At 31.0% G+C, this 21,929-nt stretch overlaps 2 protein-coding genes across 2 annotated transcripts in view; one reads left to right on the top strand and one right to left on the bottom strand.

Moving 5' to 3' along the window:
* LOC135136274 (hillarin) overlaps positions 1 to 836 on the top strand; it is a 75,509-nt gene extending 74,673 nt beyond the window's left edge. Inside the window, exon 11 of the mRNA XM_064065482.1 lies at positions 44 to 836. Coding sequence (XP_063921552.1) covers positions 44 to 340 — 297 coding nt within the window. The 3' untranslated portion in view covers positions 341 to 836. The remainder of the gene's footprint in view (positions 1 to 43) is intronic.
* LOC135136276 (dystrophin-like) lies at positions 834 to 10,899 on the bottom strand. The gene is made up of 8 exons (XM_064065486.1): positions 10,618 to 10,899; positions 10,225 to 10,569; positions 9,933 to 10,176; positions 9,534 to 9,815; positions 9,364 to 9,476; positions 9,189 to 9,308; positions 8,646 to 9,133; positions 834 to 1,124 (listed from the first exon to the last, which is right to left on the bottom strand). The coding sequence occupies exons 1-8, from the start codon at positions 10,671 to 10,673 to the stop codon at positions 994 to 996; spliced, it is 1,779 nt and encodes a 592-aa protein (XP_063921556.1). The 5' UTR covers positions 10,674 to 10,899; the 3' UTR covers positions 834 to 993.
* Between the last annotated feature and the right edge of the window lie 11,030 nt (positions 10,900 to 21,929).

Here is a 21,929-nt window from a genome sequence, read left to right as displayed (position 1 = left end):
AGCAAAATTTACAACAATAGGTAGTTTTAATTTTGCATTCTAGGACGCACTCATTTTCGCCGGACGTGAACTCGAACTACAGTTTAGAATGTCGCGTCAGCTGACAGACTTCATGGCCACTTTGCACAAGAACGGCGTGGAAGAGAAACGTTTGTCGAAATTCGTTTCGCACAACGTTTCGGACGACATAGTCACATTTAGTATAAGCTTCCCTGAAGAAGGACAGTACGGTTTGGATATTTATACAAGAGAAATGATGTCGGTGTTGGATTCATCCGGCGAAAAGCACTTACTCACACACTGTTGCAAATATTTGATAAACTCGTCGAAGAGGAATTGAACGAGTCACTCAGTCACGTGGTTTACATAACACAGTATTTATTGTCTTCTTATACAAGTCGCTTAACACACTTGCCCGGAATAATCGTTACTAATCGATTAATTCACTGAAGAAAAGTGCAATAATTACGAAGAGAAAAGCTTGTTGGAAAAATTGTGGCTTCCCTATTGGCCCGTTTATATTTTTAATAACAATTTATAAAATTACCAATATATTTTATATGATATTTTATTAATGTTATGATGTTAATGATTTTATATTTTCGATAATATGGACAGGTCTCGGCGTTCAAAATTGCGAAGTTACCATAAATAATTGGTTAAATAGGCACTAATTGCACGAGAACCGAATCAAACGTTGAGATCTGAATACGTAACTCGGTCTAAATAAATGGCTTTAAAGTAATAATGTACCTTGAACATACATCTGAAGCTTATTGTTCGTTAAATTAATAAATGTACTTACTGGACAATTAAATAAAACTATATTTATTTTTTATCGTGGTTTTATTTATGCTTTCTCATATATTTGCCGCATTTGTAAAAATCTTATAAATAAACTATATTTCGCATCATGATAAAATTGCTATAAAAATATTTTTGGTCAAATCATTGCCACAATAATATAAATATTGCGTGCACAGAAAATCAGTCTCATGCTTGTTTGAAGGGTTGGACGGAACTTGCCCTACTACTCTCTACATTGTCTATAAATGAAGTTAGCATACCTTCAACTTCAGACACGGCATGTTTCAGATGATCGTTGTCAATAGTCCCAAGAGATTCTAAAACAAAAAGGAAGGTCTTGAGTTAAATTTATATCAGTCAGTATAACTGTATCCAACTATACAGGTGTCCCAGTTCACCTGTACCGCTTTAATATACTACCTATATGAAACGATAACAGTTTGAAATTTAGAACCGTTATTTAAGACAAAGAAATCTATGAAATGATATACTATTAGCATTACACCACATTCAGAATGTTTTTTCAGTAGTTTTTTCTCAATTTTTCAGTTTTTAATTTGTCAACAAAAGGGCAAACTTTTTAAGAAATCAAAAAATCGGAAAATTGTAACACCGAAACATCGAAAAATTGTAAAACTGAAAAATTGAAAAATCAAAAAATTAAAAAAGAAACATTGAAAAACCGAACAATTTAAAAATTGAGAAATCGAAGAACTGCAAACTGTAAAATCGAAAAATTTATTAATTAAAATCCAGAAATAAAAAAATACGGAAAAATTTTCTAGAAATAGAAAAATCGACAAATTGTAAAATTCAAAAGTTGAAGAACCGAAAAATTAAAATATATAGACACTAAAAAATCGAAAAATTCAAAAAATTTTAATTGAAAAATCCAAAAATGTCAAAATAAACATAGAAAAACTGTAAAATTAAAAATTCGAAAACTGAAAAATTGAAAAAAAAAAACAGGAAACATTGAACAATAAAAAATTGAAATACCGAAATGTTGAAAAAATAGCGAAAATAAAAAATCGGGGGTGGGATTTTGTTTCTACCGATGCGATACGAAGCGATAATGAAGCGATAAATGACAAGGATTTTATCGGTACCGATATTTAATCGTTATAGAAACAAAATCAACAATTGAAAAGTCAAAAAATAAAAATATCTTAAAATAGAAAAATCGAAAAAACGAGAAACTGTCAAATCATAACACTGAAACCTAAAAAAACTGACGAAATAAAAATCGATAAACTGAAAAATCGACAACAAAAAATTAGAAAAAGGAAGAACTCCAACATAAAAATCGAAAAACTGAGAAATCCTAAAATCGAAAAGCTAAGAATGGGGAATTTGATGTTTGTTCGCTCGTCTATATTTTTTCAAAAAAATTTTAAAGATCTCGAAGGCCCCTTGGAAGAATTTGTAAGGATCTCAGGGTTTTTGAAGAAATTTCAGAGGTTCCAAGCATATTAAAAAGAGAATTTCAAAGGATTTTGGGAGCCGTTGGTGTTTTATTTTACAAAAATTGGGAAAAATTTTTGGACCCCGTTCGGTTTTTTTTTGGGTTGAACGAGTCCCCTAGTGGCCCTTTTAAGCAGCATACATTAATTTCCGCACGCGTGCCGACCAAAACACATTCAAACTGACGCCAAATTCAAGTGTTCATTTTCAGTATCATAGATCTAGGGAATTTTTTTTTTATATTTATTATTGTGCGGGAGCATTTTTTTTAATCGTCACCGATTTGTTAATTTTACAGATTCTCCAGTTTTCGATTTTACGATTTTTCAATTATTCCATTTTTTGCTTTGTTAGTTCTCCGATTTTACAATTTTTTGAGTTTTAAAATTTTAGTTTTTTAATTTTTCAATTTCTATTTTTTTTAATTTTTCACCAAATGAACAAATTTATCCAAACTAAAAAAAAAATTGGAAAATCGGAAAATTGTATCATTGAAACAACGAAGAATACAAAAATTTTAAGATGAAAAATCAAAAAATTTCAAAATGAAAATCGAAAAACAAAAAATCGGGACACCGAAAAATTGAAAAAGTGTAAAAACAAGGAAAAATTAAAAATAAAACTACAAAATCTAATAATTGAAAAATTGGAAAAACGAGTTTTCAAGTTCTTCATTTTCAATTTTAATCAAAATGAAATTTTGCAAAATCGGATAACTGTAACACCGAAACATTAAAAAATGCAACAATTAAAAATCGAGAAATTGAAAAATCGACAAAACGAAACAAATTCTGCAATTTTTTGTTATGAAATTTTTCAAATTCTCGATTTATCATGTTTTAATTGTTCAACAAATGGACAAATTTATTCAAACTGAACTTTTGAAAACCCCAAAAATTGTAACACTGAAACATCAAAAAACAAGGTAAATAAAAATTGAGAAAATGAAAAAATCAACAAAAGGAAACAATTTTGCAGTTTTTCGATATAAAATTTTTCAAATTCTCAATTTTTAATTCTTTATTTTCTCGATTTTTCATTTTTTAATTGTTCAACAAAAGGACAAATTTATTTAAACCGAAATTTTGAAAAATTTAAAAATCAGAAAATTGTAACAAAGAAAAATCAAAAAAATTAAAAATTGAGAAGTTGAAGAATTGAAAAAATAAACAAAAACTGAAGAAACCGAAAAAATGAGAATCAAAAATTGAAAAATAAACCAGATATATCGAAAAATTTTAAAATTGAAAAATCGAAAAATGAAAAAAAATGAGAACTTAAACAAGTGGATAACTGAAAAAACAATTAAAAAATCGAAAAATTGTTATATAAAAACCTGAAAACCCAGATTAATTAAAAATCGAGAAATTGAAAAATTGAAACAACGAAAAACAAAAATTTCTATAAATTAAATAATCAAATAGACAAAAAAAATTAATTTCAAGATCTAAAAATTTTAAAATGACAAACGGAAAACTAAAAAACTAAGGGATTGTAAAAACGAAACACGAAAAAATTAAAAAATTGTAACATCGAAAAAACGAAACACTGAAAAACCGAAAAATTTAAAAGTTGAGAAATCGAAGAATTGAAAAAATACAGAAACTGAAAAATCGGATAATGGAAAAGCCAAGAATTGTACAATTGAATAATAAAAACCCTAATAATTAGTTGAAAAAAGTGAAACTTGAAAAAAAAATCCAAACTGAAAATTGGGTAACCAAAAAACTAATTAAAAAATGGAACAATTGAGAAAAAGATATAAACTGTAAAATCGAAAATTTGTAACATTGAAACCTGCAAAAGTGATAAATTAAAAATCCAGGAATCGAAAAATCTAAAAAAAAAAATTGTATAGAAAATCAAAAAATTAAAATATCTACAAATTAAAAAATGAAAAACAAAAATTTTACTGAAAAATAAAAATAATAATGAAAATCGAAAAACTAAAAATTCGAGAAATCTAAAAATGTAAAAACGAAACACGGAAAAATCGAAAAATTAACAATTAAAAAAAAAAAAGAAAAATTTAAGTATATCGAATTGAGAGAATAAAAAATCGAAGAAACGAAACAACTTGAAATTACATACTTGAAAGTACTTTATTTTTAATTTTTCAACAAAAGGATAAACTTATTAAAAGTGAAATTTTAAAAAATCAAAAAATCGGAAAACTGTAACGCTGAAACATCGAAAAATTGTAAAACTGAAAAATTGAAAAATCAAAAATTAAAAACTGAAAAATCGAAGAACTGCAAAAATAAAGAAACTCAAAATCGAATAACTAAGAGGTCAACAATTGGAAAAGGAACAATTGTAACCTTAAAACTTAAGAAACTGTAAAACCGAAAAACTGATTAATTAAATATCTAGAAATAAAAAAATACGGAAAACAAAATTTTCTAGAAATAGAAAAATCAAATTGTAAAATTCAAAAGTTGTAGAATCCAAAAATTAAAATATCTAGACATTAAAAAATCGAAAACTAGAAAAAATTTAAATTGAGAAATCCAAAAATGTCAAAATAAACATCGAAAAACTGTAAAACTAAAAATTGAAAAAAAACACGAAACATTGAACAATAAAAAAAATTAAAATACCGAAATGTTGAAAAAATAGCGAAATTAAAAAATACGATAACGAAAAAATTAACAATTGAAAATTCAAAAAATAAAAATATCTTAAAATCGAAACATCGATAAAACGAGAAACTGTCAAATCTAAAAATTATAACATTGAAACCTGAAAAAACTGATGAAATAAAAAAAGAAAAACTGAAAAATCGAAAACAAAAACTAAAAAAATGCAAGAACTCCAAAATAAAAATCGAAAAACTGAGAACTCCTAAAATCGAAAAGCTAAGGATCTTAAAAACTTCAAAAATCGATGCGAATTAAAAAAAATGCTCAGACCATACAGATGAAAGCAATAATATTCGACTTTGGGCCAGTTTGAATTTAGCGCCGATGCATTTTGTTGTGATTGGTCGGCCTCGTAGTGTTATTTTTTGAGGAATTTGAAGGAATCTTAGGGCCTGATGGTTAATTTTGAAAAAAAAAAAAATGAAGACTCAGGGATCTCCAATGTGTTGCTTTTGAAAACATCTCAAAAGCCGCTGGTCTAATTTTTTGAAAAAAATTGGACCAGCTTGGAGTTTTTTTTTTGAAAAAAGTTTGAAACAAGCTTTGGACCCCGTTGTTTTTTTTTTGTTTAGTACTAGAATTTGAAGAAATCTCGGGGCCTCCTGATGTTTTTTTTTTGAGAAAAATTTTGGGGATTGTGGGGTCCCCAGTGTGTAAAAAACAATAAAATAAATTCACGCAGTCATTAATTTTTTTGAGTCACCTGTATATGCAAATCCAAAAAATATGAATGGAATAATAAATTACAAGTACAGACTCACCATATTTTGTACAATTTAGATATGATTTATTTGGCAAAATTTTGAACTTACGTCATCAAATTTTTGGGGATATAAATATATTTTGATTAAAAATTGATCATGCTTATCATAACTTTAAAACATCTGCAAGATTTCAAAGCATTCGGTTTCGTATATTCAAAATTAAATTGCAAAATGTTGTTTTATAATTTTGATCGGGTAAAAACTCAATACGGAATCATAAACTACATGTGTAGGACTATGTTATTTCATACTTTTTAAAACTACATTTACTATGTACATGTATGACAAACAGACGGACAGACAGACGGAAACGGGGGACTTATTTCTTCGTACTCTAGGCGTCATGAAAGATTGAGAAAACGTAAAAGTAGAGGGTCGGCCGACGGACTCGATTACAATACTTCCTTCGCTTGCGCTCGGGAATTAAAAAAAATATATATCGACCAAGCTCACAGTGACTGGGTACAAATTTTAACTGGCACGTGGGGGTCGAGTGATCCCTTTTTAGGAAGCGCATTTCATTCTACAAATGATACCAATGTTAAAAAAATTGGTTGAAGGTTGATTCAACAGAACTTCTCTCGCCTCTGAAGTGCAGCCAAATAAATTCCACTTTTTCGAAAAATTTTATTTTGTTTTGTGATATTCTCTATAAAGTAAAATCCAGTGTCGTAAATGTCGGTCCCACAGCTTTTTTTGACTTGAATTTTTCAGTTCTTCAATCTTTCATTTTTTTGTTTCTTCATTTTTTCGATTTCAAATTTTCGAATTTTCAACTTTTGAATTTTTCAATTTATAGATTTTGCAATTTTTCGAATTGAGTTTCTCCAGTTTTCAATTTTTAATTTTTCCAGTTGAAATTCTCGGTTTCAATAATGTTCCGATTTTTTGTTTTTTTCGATTTTTCGTTTCGTCAATTTTTCCATTTGCAATTTTTCATTTTTTTGTCTATCTTTTGTACAATTATGCGATATCTCTTCGAGTTTTCATTCTTAAATTCTCCAGTTTTCCGATTTTCCAACTTTCGAACGCTTCAATTTTTAGATTTTGCAGTTTTTCGATTTGAAATTTCACGAGTTATGAATTTTTAATTTTTCAATTTTTCGAAAAAACCGAGAAAGTACAAGTTATTCTACGTGGCTTACATTAGAAGTACAGTCCAAAATTATTGAATAATATATTGACCCTATGTTTTTTATTATATCTACTGTACTTTGTGCCAAAAAATTGTTGGAAGAAACAATGTACATGAAGAAAAAAAAACCTATGTACATGAAGAAAAAACACTAAGATTAAGCCCCACCCATCCGCTCCGATCTCAATTCTGATGAGTTTTTCATTCCAGATCAGACCGAGGGGCGGAGTTTAATTATAACTTATCAAAATTTCTCTATAGAATTCTACTCTTTTAAAAACATGTTTCATATGGTAATTTCTTGTTCAGAAATGAGGATTTTGCAACTAAGCTCCACCCTTCAGCTGATGATGAATAAAAAATTCATCACAATTGAGAAGGGGTGGGTGGGCGGGGCTTATATTTTGTCCATTTTTCTTAATACACGAAGTCTTTTTTCCCAACAAGAAACTGAAAACATATTAACTATCCTGTTGTTGAAAGAAAACTCCCTATATTAAAAAAAAAACAAACATTAAACCCCACCCACCCGCCCCAATCTCAATTGTGATGAATTTTTCATTCGTTGTTAGACCGAGGAGTGGAGCGTAATTGCAAAATACATATTTCTCTACAAAAATTTACCATTTTCAGCATGTTTTAAGTTTTTTGTTGTGAAAAGACGGTTACACATATTAAGAAAAAAAGGCAAACAAATCTGTCAAATTAAAGAAAGCATAACGTTAATCAGGTGATTATTGTAAATTCGAAATACTGGCAATTAAAAAATCACAAAATCGGATAATTGAGAAATCAAAAAATTGCAAAATTGAAAAATCGAGGAATTGAAAAATTAAAAATTTGAAGAATGAAATAAACGAATGAAAAATTGTAAAATTGGAAGAAACATTGAAAAAATAAAGGAAATGAAACAAAAAATTGTGATTATCATCAAGAAAAAATGAAAATTAAAAAATCGGGAATTTGAAAAATAAAAATAAAGAACTTGAAAATTAAGGAAACAAAAACCTAAAAATCCAGACATTAAAAGTTGAGAAACTGAAGACGCGAAGAATGAAAAATTATAATATCGAAAAATTGCAAAATTGAAAAATTTCAAAACGAAAAATTCAAGAAACGATAAACTGAAAAATTTGCAAGCATGAAATTGAAAAATTAGGGTCGGTTTATAGAAAGCGAATTAAATATTTAATCTTCAATTAATTTAACATAGGATTAAATTGTAGAATATGAGCCCGTGATTGGTTAAAACATGCACGTTGCATAGCAACGGACCTCAATTAAAATTAATCGCCATTAAAGTTGAAAAACGAAAAATTATGAAACCGATCCTTTGAAAAATGCAAAAATTGAAAAATCAAAGAAAATGAAAAAACATCTCAAAAATTGGTTAAAGGTAAATATAAATCCAGATTTTTGGAAAAATTATAAGATTTGATTTTGCGAAATTTATTTTTTTATGATAACCCTTGAGAGTCAAAATAAAAATGTGATGTAATGTTAAAGTAAATGTAAACAAGCGTGTTGGGCGTAAGTTTCAAATGAGAATTTATGGGACAAAATTTTGAGATGACGTCATCAATTTTTTGGGAGGGGATAAATGAATAAATTTTGCTTAACCATTTACCTTGATTACGATCACCTTAAAATATTTACAAGATTTAAGAGTAATCGGTTTTGCAGTTTTAAAGTTATAGTGCAAAATATTGTTATTCAGTTTTGAATTTTTTCCAAAAATTCTGGATGTTTACCAGATAGATTATCTTTCCCCGTTTCCCAACGTGTTATTGTGCTGAGCCACTAAATCAAGTTCGAATATAGCAATATACTTACCATCTAAAGTAAAATTATTCGCTAAAATTTGTTGCAACTTCGCCAAAGCATCGTCCAAGTCGTTGTGTAACTCCCTAACTGGTGAATTTCTCACCACAGCTTCCATATCACCTTTGGAACTCGTTGGCTGATTCTTAATCCACGTACTTATATCATTCACTGAATAGGGCAAAGACTCTTGAGTAACCTCTTTAATATTACCACAAGTGAATAGAGCTTGCTGACTTCCTGATTTTTCATTGCACTCTGAAGTTTGTATTATAGGACTAAGCATATTTTCCAGATCCGATCTTTTAGGATACTTAAAAATCCCCACCATGGGTGTCGACTCGAGTGAATTTTTGGGTGGCGCCTGTACACCCGAGTGTAAGCATTCTCTCAAAATTTTCAACTTGTGGATTTGTGCAGCCACTTCGACTTTGTGTTCTTCTAGATGTTTTCGTATTTCTTTTTCGTTGTAAGCACCAAAAAGGATTTTGTGTAATTCCCTAAAAATTCATGTATAAAAAAAAAACTGTTAGTGGACTATTAATAGTTACTAACCGATTTTGTAGTTCTAACTGTCGTATGATAAGTTGCAGCTGTGTATGTGGGGGGTTCCCAGCCGATTCAACACCAAACAAACCACCATTTGAAGATTTTTGTAAAAAGTTTTTGTCGGGACTGAAGTAAACAAAGTTTGTAAAAAGTAATGGGAAAATTATTAGGAATATCTCACCTAGGGAACTTTGTAGCAACAACACCATTATCAGTCTCATTTAATTTTACAGAACATGGCATCAGTCCGCACAACTTTTTAATAAATTTAAAATTGAATTCTTTAGAAGTAGCCTAAAATCACAGCTGAATACTAACTTGTGTAAAAAAAAAAACAAAAATAAAAAATACCTCTGACGTGCAATATTCTCTCATTGAGTGAGAGAGCTTATGTGAATTATTGTAGCGTCCCGTCAGAAAACAACGTTGGCACTGTGTATACTTAGAACACTTCATGCATCTGTACATTAGGCCAAATAATGGACTGGCTTTACAAGTTGAACATTTTGTACTATGTATAACCAATTCAGATGATTTAATTCTATACAATACCGGAATCCACGAAAATAACTGTGGTGCTTCTTCTAGCCAAGCAATAAAATTGTTTTCACATAGACCCACTAATCCAGGAGACTAAAATTATGATTGGTGAAAAAGATTAGCCACGCCCACAAAAAGTTACGTCATACACACGGCACAGATTCTGCTATTGGTTAAAATAATATATAAGTTGTTTTTTGGAAAACTTACATTGCTGAAGCAATTTTCTATAGTTGAATTGATCAAGTGTTGTCCAAAACTGACATCTTCATGCATAAAAACAAAAACGTCTACAAGTTTTGCCAGAAGTGACTGCAGCCTCAATCTTGTCACACAACTATTGTGGTCAGCACACAATGAAAAAATCAAATTGTGTAATTCGGATAATTCACAATCCAACAACAAAGCTAAAGCTAGCTTGGTTGAAGACACTTGCAGTTTGACTTGCCTTTCTCTAAAACAACAATTATAACAATGCAAAAGTAACTTTTTACAAAATTACTTGTCATAAATATTATACAGAAAATTTTGCATCAACTCCACAGCAAAATCCACATCGAAACTTTTATTATTTTGCTTTGACGCAGCAAAATAAATATCAAACAAAACGGCCTCTAAGTCATAGCTTTCTAAGCAAAGTGAGCTCTCATTGGTTCCAAGTTGATGCTTAGCAAACACTCCTAGAACAGTGCTTAGAGTAACATCCTCCATAAACAAAATTTTCTGTAACGCTCGGAATTTGAGAGCGGCTCTGTATTTGGAATATTTAACATAGTTGCAATCATCGATCACATGTTTAATTTCGATAAATTTTGGATGGTCCCACTGTTTTTGTTGGGTGATATCGCTGTAAAAAAATAACTAGTTTAAAACCCTTTCTTAAATTAGCACTTACTTGAAATAAAACGGAAATCCGGTTTCGTTTTCTAGCTTCTTCCAAGGAGCCTGCATTGTTTTGTACGTGGTGGGTGAGTAATCAACAGGTGGTCGTTGGGCACGAATTTATTGGTTATAATTAAACCGGGATTTAATATGTTAACAACTAATCGATCGCACGTGGCGGAGTTGAGCACTGACTATTTGCATTTTAACTAATTCATTCCAGTTATTTTCTCGTGTTCTTTCATTTACAATTTTAGTTTACTGATTAAATAACTCCTCAACGGTTTTTGATTGTTTACACTTGTCGTCTCTTTTCCACCTGTTATGCGGGAACGGTTCAAGACATATCATCATCTTCGTTCCGCTCGAGTCCACACCCACGTGATTTGACTTGCAGTGGCGTGGAGTTTAAAAGGTACCAAATGGTCAAATTAATTAAATAATTCGTTTTTTCTGAGTGCAAAATTACAAAAAGCGGCTGGAACTTATGAGGTAGTCTCAGTTTTATATTTTAAATATTTATTCACGATTCAAATTAAAATCTTAATGTGTAAAAAAAATTACAAAAGTGTACAATTTTTAGATCAGTCATTTTCACAACCAAAAAAATATACAATCTGTTAAAAAAAAACGGATTGAGTAAAATTTCGAATGTTTAGATTCAATATTTTTTATTTATTTAATCTAGGTATTTATATGCCCCAAAAAATATAACAATAACATCCTTTAGAAGTAAAATAAAAAAAACTATTAAAACAAGCAACAATTAAACTCACCACTCACCTATTCTTATAAAAAAAATGGTCGAAGGTCATTTTGATAGAAGTTCCCTCGCTCTTGAGCAACAATAGAACAAATCCAGATTTTTCGAAAAATTATAATATTTCATTTAGCGAATTTTATTTTTTTTTTTGATAATTAATTAAAAAAAAAACAAAATAAAGATATGTATGTAAGTGTAATACTAATAGTTGATAGAACGGATTGAGTAAAATTTCGAATGTTTTGATTCAAGATTTTTACTTCCCGAGCGTAAGCAAAGGAAGTATTGTAATCGAGTCCGTCGGCCGACTCTCTACTTTTACGTTTTCTCGATCTTTCATGACCCCTAGAAGACGAAGAAATAGGTCTCCCATTTCCGTCTGTCTGTCCGTCTGTCCGTCTGTCCGTCCGTCTGTCCGTCCGTCTGTCCGTCCGTCTGTCCGTCCGTCTGTCCGTCCGTCTGTCCGTCCGTCTGTCCGTCCGTCTGTCCGTCTGCCGTCCCGGATTTTTATTAGACAGATAATCTCCGAAAGTACTCCACCGATTGTTGTGAAATTTTGTACTTATATTAAGAATATCATGTAGATGGTAAAACGCTAACCAAAATTTGTCTAATCATCCCCACCACTAATGCGATGACGTCACTTCAAAATTGTACATAGTAAATGGGTTTTCAATTGTATAAAATAACATAGTCCTACACATGTAGTTTACAACTCCGAATCGACTTTTCACCCGAAACGTCCAGATTTTTGGAAAAAAAATCAAAATTATAAAACAACATTTTGAAATTTAATTTTTAATCTGCTAACCAGAATGCTTTGAAATGTTGCAGATGTTTTAAGGCTATAAAGAGCATCATAAATCTTTAGTCAAAAAATATTTGCTTATCCCCTCCAAAAATTTGATGACGTCAGCTCAAAAGTTTGTGGAATAAATCATATCTAAAATGTACAAAATATAATGAGTCTGTACTTGTGATCTATCACTCCATTCATATTTTTTGGATTTGCATATACAGGGTGACTCAAAAAAATTAATGAATGCGTAAATATATTTTATTGATTTAATCAGAAACTACAAAACCGAATGCTTTGAAATCTTGCAGATGTTTCAAGGTTATAAAGAGCATAATAAATGTTTAGTCAAAATATATTTGCTTATCCCCTCCAAAAACTTGATGACGTCAGCTCGAAAGTTTGCCGAATAAATCATATCTAAAATGTACAAAATATGATGAGTCTGTACTTGTCATTTATCACTCCATCCATATTTTTTGGATTTGCATATACAGAGTGACTCAAAAAAATTAATGAATGCGTAAATATATTTTATTGATTTAATCAGGAACTACAAAACGGAATGCTCTGACATCTTGCAGATGTTTTAAGGTTATAAAGAGCATAATAAATGTTTAGTCAAAATATATTTGCTTATCCCCTCCAAAAACTTGATGACGTCAGCTCGAAAGTTTGCCGAATAAATCCTATCTAAACTGTACAAAATATGATGAGTCTGTACTTGTGATTTATCACTCCATTGATTTTTTTTGGATTTGCATATACAGGGTGACTCAAAAAAATTATTGAATGCGTAAATTTATTTTATTGATTTACTCAGGAACTACAAAACCGAATTCTTTGAAATCCACTGCGAAAAAAAAACATAATAGTCATGCAGTCGTCACGTTTCCGACAACGAGGGAAGTACTGTCTAAACTCTTTAGACCAATTTTTTATTTTTGGATTTACGTATTTATATTCCCCAAAAAATATAACAATAACATCCTTTAGAAGTAAAATAAAAAAAAACTATTAAAACAAACAACAATTAAACTCACCACTCACCTATTCTTATAAAAAAAATGGTCGAAGGTCATTTACTCATTTTGACAGAAGTTCCCTCGCTCTTGAGCAACAATAGAACAAATCCAGATTTTTCAAAAAATTATAATATTTCATTTTGCGAATTTTATTTTTTTTTGATAATAATTAATTAAAAAAAAAAATCAAAATAAAGATATGTATGTAAGTGTAATATTAATAATAATAGTACTGTATTCCCAAATTTTCAGGAAAATGGAGTGAGTCGTTCTTGATTTAATCAATACAATGAATTGCCCCATTAATTAATATTTTAAGACACTCTGTAAAAGTAATTCTAGAAATTATGAATGCATTGATAAACCATAAGTATAGAATGATTACCTATATATTTTTCATATTTCAGAGATGATTTATGAAGCAAAATTGTGAGATGACGTCATCAATGAATACATTTTGATTAACGATTTACCATGATTACGAAAATCTTAAAACGTTTGCAAGATTTTAGAGCATTCGGTTTTGCAAAATGTTAACAAGTTTGGATTTTTTTTAAATCTAGATGCCCGGGATGAAAACACAACACGGATTCATACATCACAAGTAGTGAACGAGTATCAATCTTTATAAAATAAAAAAAAAAATGTAAATTTTGGAGATAACCTCATCCCATTGGTAGTGGAGATGACTAGCCAAATTTTGGTTAGTGTTTGACCATCTACATGATATTCCTAATATACATACAAAATTTGGCAACGATTGGTAGTTTCGGAGATTATTGTGTCTAGTCTAATAAAAATTGACACAGACTCCAAACAGATAGACAGACAGACGGAAACCGGAGATCACCAATTTCGTACTCTGAGGTTCGTGAAACGCCGAGAAAACAAGGAAAGTGGATTTGATTATTATACTTTCTTAGCTTACGCTCAGGAAGTAAAAATTGTTTAAAATAACACAATAATAAAATAACCTATAAATAAAAATATCAATATGAAAAATAAAATTCTTAGAATTATTATTAATATTAACTGCTGCCAATGTCAGTGTTAAGAATTCTGTAAGCCAAATAAAAATACTGCAAATATGAACAAAAAGACTAAATTAACTGTATATTATTTGTCATTTGTTTTTTTAACAATTCATCTTAATCCTTGTATAATGATGAAAAAAGTGTTTGGCATATGAAGTTTAATTAATTGAAAAATATAAGCAAGGGAAGTACTGTAATCGAGTCCGTTGACCGACTCTCTACTTTAACGTTTTCTCGACCTTTCATGGGCCCTAAAGTACGAAGAAATAGGTATACCTTTTCCGTCTGTCTGTCTGACTGTCTGCCGTCACGGATTTTTATTACACAGATACTCTCCGAAAGTACTGGGCCGATTGTAACCAAATGTTGTATTTGCATTGGGAATATCATGAAGATGGTAAAAGGCTAACCAAAATTTGTCTAATCATCCCCAACAATAATGTGATGACGTTACTGAAAAATTGTACATAGTAAATGGGTTTTAGATTGTATATAATAACATAGTCCTACACATGTAGTTTATGACTCCGTGTTGAGTTTTTACTCAAAACGTCCAGATTTTTGGGAAAAATTCAAAATTATAAAACAACATTTTGCAATTTAATTTTAAATCCGCAAAACCGAGTACTTTGAAATCTTGCAGATGTCTTAAGGTTATGGCATCATACATTTTTAATCAAAATATATTTACTTATCCCCCCAAAAAATTGATGACGTTAGCTCAAAATTTTGATGAATAAATCCACCTAAAATGTAGAAAATATGATGAATCTGTAGTTGTCATTTATCATTCTACTCATAATTTTTGGATTTGCGTATACAAGTGACTCAAAAAAATATACCATTGTATCTCAGGAGCGAAGGAAATTCTGTCGAAACAACTTTCGACCAACTTTTTTTAAATCTGGATCCCTAGGATAAAAACTCAACACGGATTTATGCATCACAAGTGAACGAGTATCTTATTTTATAAAATAAAGTAAAAAAACATTATAAATTTTGTTGACAACGTCATTATATTGGTGGTGTAGATGATTAACCAAATTTTGGTTAGCGTTTTACTAACCACATGATATTCTTAAGACAGACACAAAATTTGACAACCATCGGTAATTTCGGAGATTACACGTCTAATAAAAATTGACACAGACGCCAAAAAGACATACAGATAGACAGATGGAAACGGGAGACTACTTTTTTGGTATTCTAGGGTTCGTAAAACGTCGAGAAAACAAGAAAGTCGCTCGATGGACTCGATTACTATACTTAGCTTACGCTCAGGAAGTAAAAATTACTTAAAATAATAAAATAACTTATAAATAAAAATATCAGAGTGAAAAATTAACTTATTAAAATTACACTGTAAGCCAAATAAAAATACTGCAATTATGAATAATAAGACTAAATTGACTCTATATTGTTATTTGCTATTTGTGTTTTTAATAATTCATCTTAATCTTTTGTCTGATATTGAAAACAGTGCTTCGCATATTAAGTTTAATTAATCTAAAAATATTTTTTTATTATTCCACTCTGTTAACATCAAAAGGATGTGTTGTTCAAGTTAAGAACTTCACATGTGCTGTCATAATTCCGTTAAAGTGTTAGAGTACACAGCGTGGTTAAGAAACTTTAGAAATAGTTAGACTGTGTTACATTTTTTGCAGAAGTCGCAGATGGAATATTTTTGTGCGTACCTACGCACACAAATAAAATAAACTCTTACAGTCTACTTAAAAGTCTTAGCCTGTCATATTAACCCAATTTTAATGAGAACTTTTCGTCCGACATAATTATCAAGATTAGAAATTACATCACAAACAGTTAGATGTTTTTATTATCGTAGTGAAATTACTATTATTACGGTTTGTCTAAATTGTACCTACGCAATTACGCATTTGAATAAAAAAGACTGATAGAAAGAATTATATTATCAAATAAGGTTTATAGTTATAATGTCGCAAATAAATATGTGATCTACAGAATTTCTAAGGATATTTGGAAACAGAGTTAATCACTTTATGAGTGTCATTAGTCCCCTGGTTAACCTTCAACTGCCTGCTATTGAGCTTAATCCCCATTAAAGTACTCGAGTACCATCCGTCCCGCATGCAATGAAGTGCAGAATTCTGACCTGCAGCTCGGGGCTTTGTAACATTGATGGTAGAGGCAACAAAAGTATTTAATTTTGTTTCCAAATATCTTTAGAAAAACTATATATTAAGTATATATTTATTTTAAACACATCCATATCTTACTTTTTAACATGAAGCATTAAAAACGCAATCAACACTGCATTTTTAATCCCGAATCTGGGTCTCAGTTAAAAATAATATTTTATTTTTTTCAAAAAATTAAACAAAAAATATTTGTTTATAAAAACAAGTTTCCTTAAAGATTTGAGTGCAAAAAAAAAGGTAAATCCGTGCCAACAACTGATAAACAGTCTAATTACTGGAAACTGAAAGGTCTAATTACGTGATATGATTATGTCTGCCTTTTGTGATCATCTTATGCAAAAAAAAATATAGTAGGGTAGAGACATTAAATTATTTGTATTGTGCAAACAAATATTTTCTAATAATGGTTCCGTAACACTTTTGTTAGGCACCTGTAAAGTGAAATGTGTACTACTGTACTACAACTTCAAATGTTCTATGTCATCTACTATTGTTATTAATTACCCACTTATAAAAAAATTATTATTCCAAGCACAATTTGAACACAACTTTCTATTTTTAAATACAGATTTTGGTTTGCGTATGAACAACATACGAGCCCTAACAACTAAATGTTCGGACACGTATTCTTTTATACAAAAAAATGTAATTTAATGAAAAAAAATGTATTTTACAAAAACAAAACTAGAGTAATATATAAGTAGATATCTTTAATGCAATATTCTCAACAAAAATTGTAATATTATTAACTTAACAAAATTATAACACAACAAGAAGCTAATATGAACGAATAAACTTGGCAACTAAATATTCGGACATGAGTATTTTTTTTTACTTAGTATGGTGTAACATCTCCTTTTGCTTTGATTACTGCGCGTATCCTTGCAGACATAGTACTTACAAGTCTTCTGCAGTATTCAGGAGTAAAACTTGCCCAAACTTCATCGATTTTTGCTTTTAAACCTAAGAGTGTTCGTTGGGGATTGTTGCGCAAAACGGATTTTATGTCGTGCCAAAGTGTCTCAATGACATTTAAGTCAGGGCTGTTCGCAGGCCATGAAAGGGCTCTTATATCATGATCCCCAAACCATTTCTTAGTACTTTTTGCGGTATGACATGATGCACCGGCCTGTTGAAAAATATAATCGTTGTCCGGATACAGTTTTTCAACAGAGGGCAACAAACTGTTTTCTAAAATTTGTTGGTATTTCATGGCGTTAATAGTCGTTTCCACCAATTCATAATTCCCCAACCCTTTAGCTGACATGCATCTCCACACCATTATTCCTTTAGGAAACTTTACAGTTCGTTTTAAACAGTCTTTATTGAACGCTTCACTTTTTGATCTTATCACTCTTCTCCGCAAATCTCCCACGCACACATCAAATTTTGACTCGTCACTAAAAATGACCTTTGACCAATCTTCCATGGTCCATGCCAGCTTAGACTTTATTAAGTTATACCTATTTTTCTTTTGATTTGCCGTTATTAAAGGTTTTTCTTTGGCCTGTAACGGCACGGTGGAACAAATGTAAACCAAAAACTTAAAAATTACCTTATAAAAACTTAATCCTGACTTGTGAATCCATTTTTACAACATTCTCGTGACAGCTTATGCCCTATTTCATCCGTCCATTATGCTGTTATGTCCCGCAATGTGTTTCTTCGATTTTTTTTACAAAGTTTTACAAGGAGATTTTGACTTCTTTCTGAAACTAATTTCGGTCTTCCTGAACTTTTTCCTTTAACGTCTAGTCCACCAGTTTCGCGATAATGTGAGATTATATCCGCTACAGTGGACTTTGCTAAATTCAGTTCTTCACTAATTTCCCGAATTTTTTTACCTTGGCAATACTTCTTTACAATAAGTGCACGTAATGATTTTTCAAGTGGACGTCCACGAACCATTTTGTTAAAGAATATATATATTTTTCTATGGATCTTACAACACAGTTAGGTAAAGCAGGAAGAGGAGAATGATATTTATTAACAATCAAACAATTCACACCGCCTACTTAGTGAAAATTATTTTTTTTATTTATTTGTCCGAATAATTAGTTGCCAAAGTTTATTCACTTTTTCTGAAAAATCCACAGTCATATTTGAATTAAAATTCTATGTAAAGTAAAACATTCAACTTTTTTATTAAAAACTATTCTTTGAAATCTTAGCTTCCTATTTTTAAGTGATTTGATAATAAAAATTAAAAATTAATTCATAAAGAGTGGTTTTTGAACGCTCCGGTTAGTTTGTCCGAACATTTAGTTGTTAGGGCTCGTATTAAAATCAATAACGTTCGTAATGATAATAACCAAAAACTGTTTTTAAATGGGCTGATTTTCTATGTTAAATTAAAAATGTATCCGTTGTGTGTATAGGTATCTAATTTACTGTTCATAATTCGTAGAACATAAAAATATAATAGTTCATCTCCTGTTTAGCCAATTACCACTTTGAAATTATATTTTTTTTATTATTTTGAAATCAATAACACGTCATCTCAGAATACAAGTCATTCTGTTTTATCTGTAGTGTAATAGTTTACTTCATTTTTTTTCTTAACTGTGGGTGTTAATTGTCGTAAAAAATAAGTTTACACAATGCAAAATTATTGTTATTATAAAAATCTTACGGAAGTATATGTCTGGTCTAGTAAGATGATAATTACTGTGATTTGTCTTTATAGAATATTCACAGAAATTTATTTTTCATCTTATCAAGTGATTTATCCAATGTATTAGAAATTCAAGAAACACAGTAATGTTGTAATTAGTCCTTCATTCTGTAAATCAAAAATCTATTACTACTATAAATTTCAAATCGGATTTCCTTAATTTTTACTTAAAATTTATACCAGGTACATTTTGATTGCGATTTACCATGTACCCGTTAAAGCGTGTGCAAGATTTCATTTGGCTTTGTAGGTATTAAGTATGTCAGGAAAATAAATAAAATTAAAAATGGAAAAAAAAATGTGTTGACTATGTACACAGTTTGTACAGTACATAGGTAAGTATTCAACACATAATCATACAACCAGATGTTGTCACCCCAGTCCCCACTTCCAAGTCTTTCTATCCTGCGCTGTTTCTTCGTCTAGATTGCTCTTCCATGATTTCCGTATCTATTCATTCCAGAACCTGTGCCTGCGCGGTTGTCCTTTTTTTCGTGTTCCAGGAGGTTTTACATGTAAACAGCTGTTTCGGCGAACAAATTTTAATTAAAATTTCGCGCTGAAAAAAAAAACAACGGTGCGAAATTGCATTTGCATACATAATTTGAATTTGAATAAAAGTTCAATCAAGAAAATCGTTAAACGTAGGCAACCATGTGAACGTTTAGTTCTTTTCTGGTAGTTGGTAGCTCTCCTAGGGTTTTTCTTGGTAGTATATAGTTAGAGGGTTCGTAGCGAAGTTTACTTGTTTGGCAGAGGGTGAGTGGTGCGTCACTGCTGGTTTTATTATGGTGAGTAAACCACGCGGTAAGTTAGCTAGGATGAGTCCGTTAGTTTGGTAGTCAGAAAAAGGCAGGAAGCCTTTATTTAACTAAAATTAATCGTAACGATTGCGACGCCACAGTTTCCCCAACAAACGTACCTAATTCTTGTGTTTATTTCCAAGCGGAAAGATGCGAATTTTCGACGGACGTTAACACGTACAGTAAATTTGTTCTAATGTTTTTAAATTCGCAGTTCATGTTAGGATTTTAATCGTTAACTAGTTCTAACACAATTTAACGGTCCTGAGATTGTTCAGATAAAGTACGTGTTAGTGCCTCTGGTGGGAACCTGTTTCACCCCTCTACACCCGTAAGGGTGGGAGCCAGGGCCACCACCACCTTGGAACACAGGGAACATTATTCATTCACTCTTCAAGGGCTAAACATAGATTCTATTCTTATTCTGGACCTAAGGGTCATGTTCTATTCTCGTTCTAGAACACACTTGTTATTGTTTAATAAAACTTAATAAAACGACTGTCCGCTGTTCTTATTCATAATCATCAAACTTTAACAGTGCGTGCTAGGAGATTTCATGAGATTCATTTAGTCAGGACTCATCCTTTGTTTATCAAGTTGTGAGTAAGGTTTCTGGATGCTTATACTTAAGTGTTATATTATAAGACTTCTTAATTCCTCACACAAGATTATTAATAGTTCATTTACGGCAGTTAAATTAACCTAACGTTGTCTCTCCCTGGGAAAAAGACCGTGAAAGTGCAGTAGAATTCATAATATCGTGGACTGAGATACGGAGGGATTAAATTGTTTCCCTTAGGCAGATGTCATCGTTATCATCATCACATCACCGAGACATATTTTCTCGCGACGTTGGAAATTATATCACCGAAACACATATTTCTAGCAACCACGGAGGTAGAAGACTCTCTTCTACCTCCGTGCTCGCAACGCTGGATGCATTTTGTGTTTATTTACTATGTGTTTATTTGGAATAAGCTGGGGACAGTGCACCATGTAAACTCTTAAAGTTAATTGTTTTAAGTAACCATTCTTTTGGTGAATGACATATTTTAACATCAGGTAAATTATTTGTATGAATAGTTGATAAAGTGTGGCATAATTTAACATAATGTGAATTCTTTGTTTGAATCGTTGATATTGATAAAGTGTGGCAAATATTAAACTCATGTAATTTTGTTAGCTTTGCAATTTTTCTCTATCTCACAATTTTAGCTTCAGTAATTTTCTTTGCTGTGTAATTCAAATTGAATGTAAATTTTCATGCTCTGCAGTTTCTAACCTCACGTATTTTTTTTTTGCTTGTCCAAGTTTTGTTTCACACGTGATCTTTTTGCTTTTATAAATCTTTGCTAGTTTTTTAGTTTTGTAAATATTTTGTTGATCAATGCTTCCATCATATAATTGTCTGATGTGCAATCTTAATCTCAGATAAGAATTCTTTGCTGTTTAAAATTTCACGAGGGTGTATGGCAAATTTAAATGTTGTTTATTGCTCCTTTTGAAACTTTAACACTTGTTCAGTTGTAGTTACCTATCAGAGTCAGAGAAATTAAACATTTAAATGAAATTGAGGTAAATAACACAGAAAAACGCGGATGCGGAATGCGCGGTTCTTTGCCGAGCTTGGAATGCGCGGTTCCTTGACGAGCTGGGGATCGCACCATCTGCACAAAAGACGTAGATTTAGAATAGAAGTCAGGGGAGCGGTCGAGAGGACGTGACGCTGTCAGCTTACCTATAGCCGTGATTTCCAACCACGAGTTTGCGACCGTAACGGCCTGTTAGCGCGGCACATTTCTTTGTTAGATGGAGGGGTGCTGGGCGGCATGTGCTTGCTGATAGAGTAGAATCACCGTCGTGGTGGGAGAACAGCCACAACCAGGAGCCCCAAACTCCGCTCGTGCTACAACGCTCCCTATGGGTCATTTTGCTGTGCTCTAGATCTAAAATGAAACTGATGTAGTTCGATCGCCACACTCTTACAACGCTCTGGTGCCGCTGCCGCTGCATAGAGTATTCATTAAAATTTTGTTCTCTTGTTGACTGC

Source organism: Zophobas morio, unplaced genomic scaffold (genome assembly GCF_036711695.1).
Source record: "Zophobas morio isolate AGI-343-1 ecotype UQ-CSIRO unplaced genomic scaffold, CSIRO_AGI_Zmor_V1 ptg000026l, whole genome shotgun sequence".
NCBI lineage: Eukaryota > Metazoa > Arthropoda > Insecta > Coleoptera > Tenebrionidae > Zophobas > Zophobas morio.
This window is presented reverse-complemented; position numbering and strand designations above follow the sequence as displayed.

Coding starts and splice junctions, on each gene's coding strand:
- LOC135136276 (XM_064065486.1), bottom strand. CDS start 10,673: ATGCAGGCTCCTTGGAAGAAGCTAGAAAACGAAACCGGATTTCCGTTT. Junction 9,477..9,533: donor GAGAATATTGCACGTCAGAG/GTATTTTTTATT, acceptor CTGTGATTTTAG/GCTACTTCTAAAGAATTCAA. Junction 1,125..8,645: donor GAATAATTTTACTTTAGATG/GTAAGTATATTG, acceptor TTTTTGTTTTAG/AATCTCTTGGGACTATTGAC.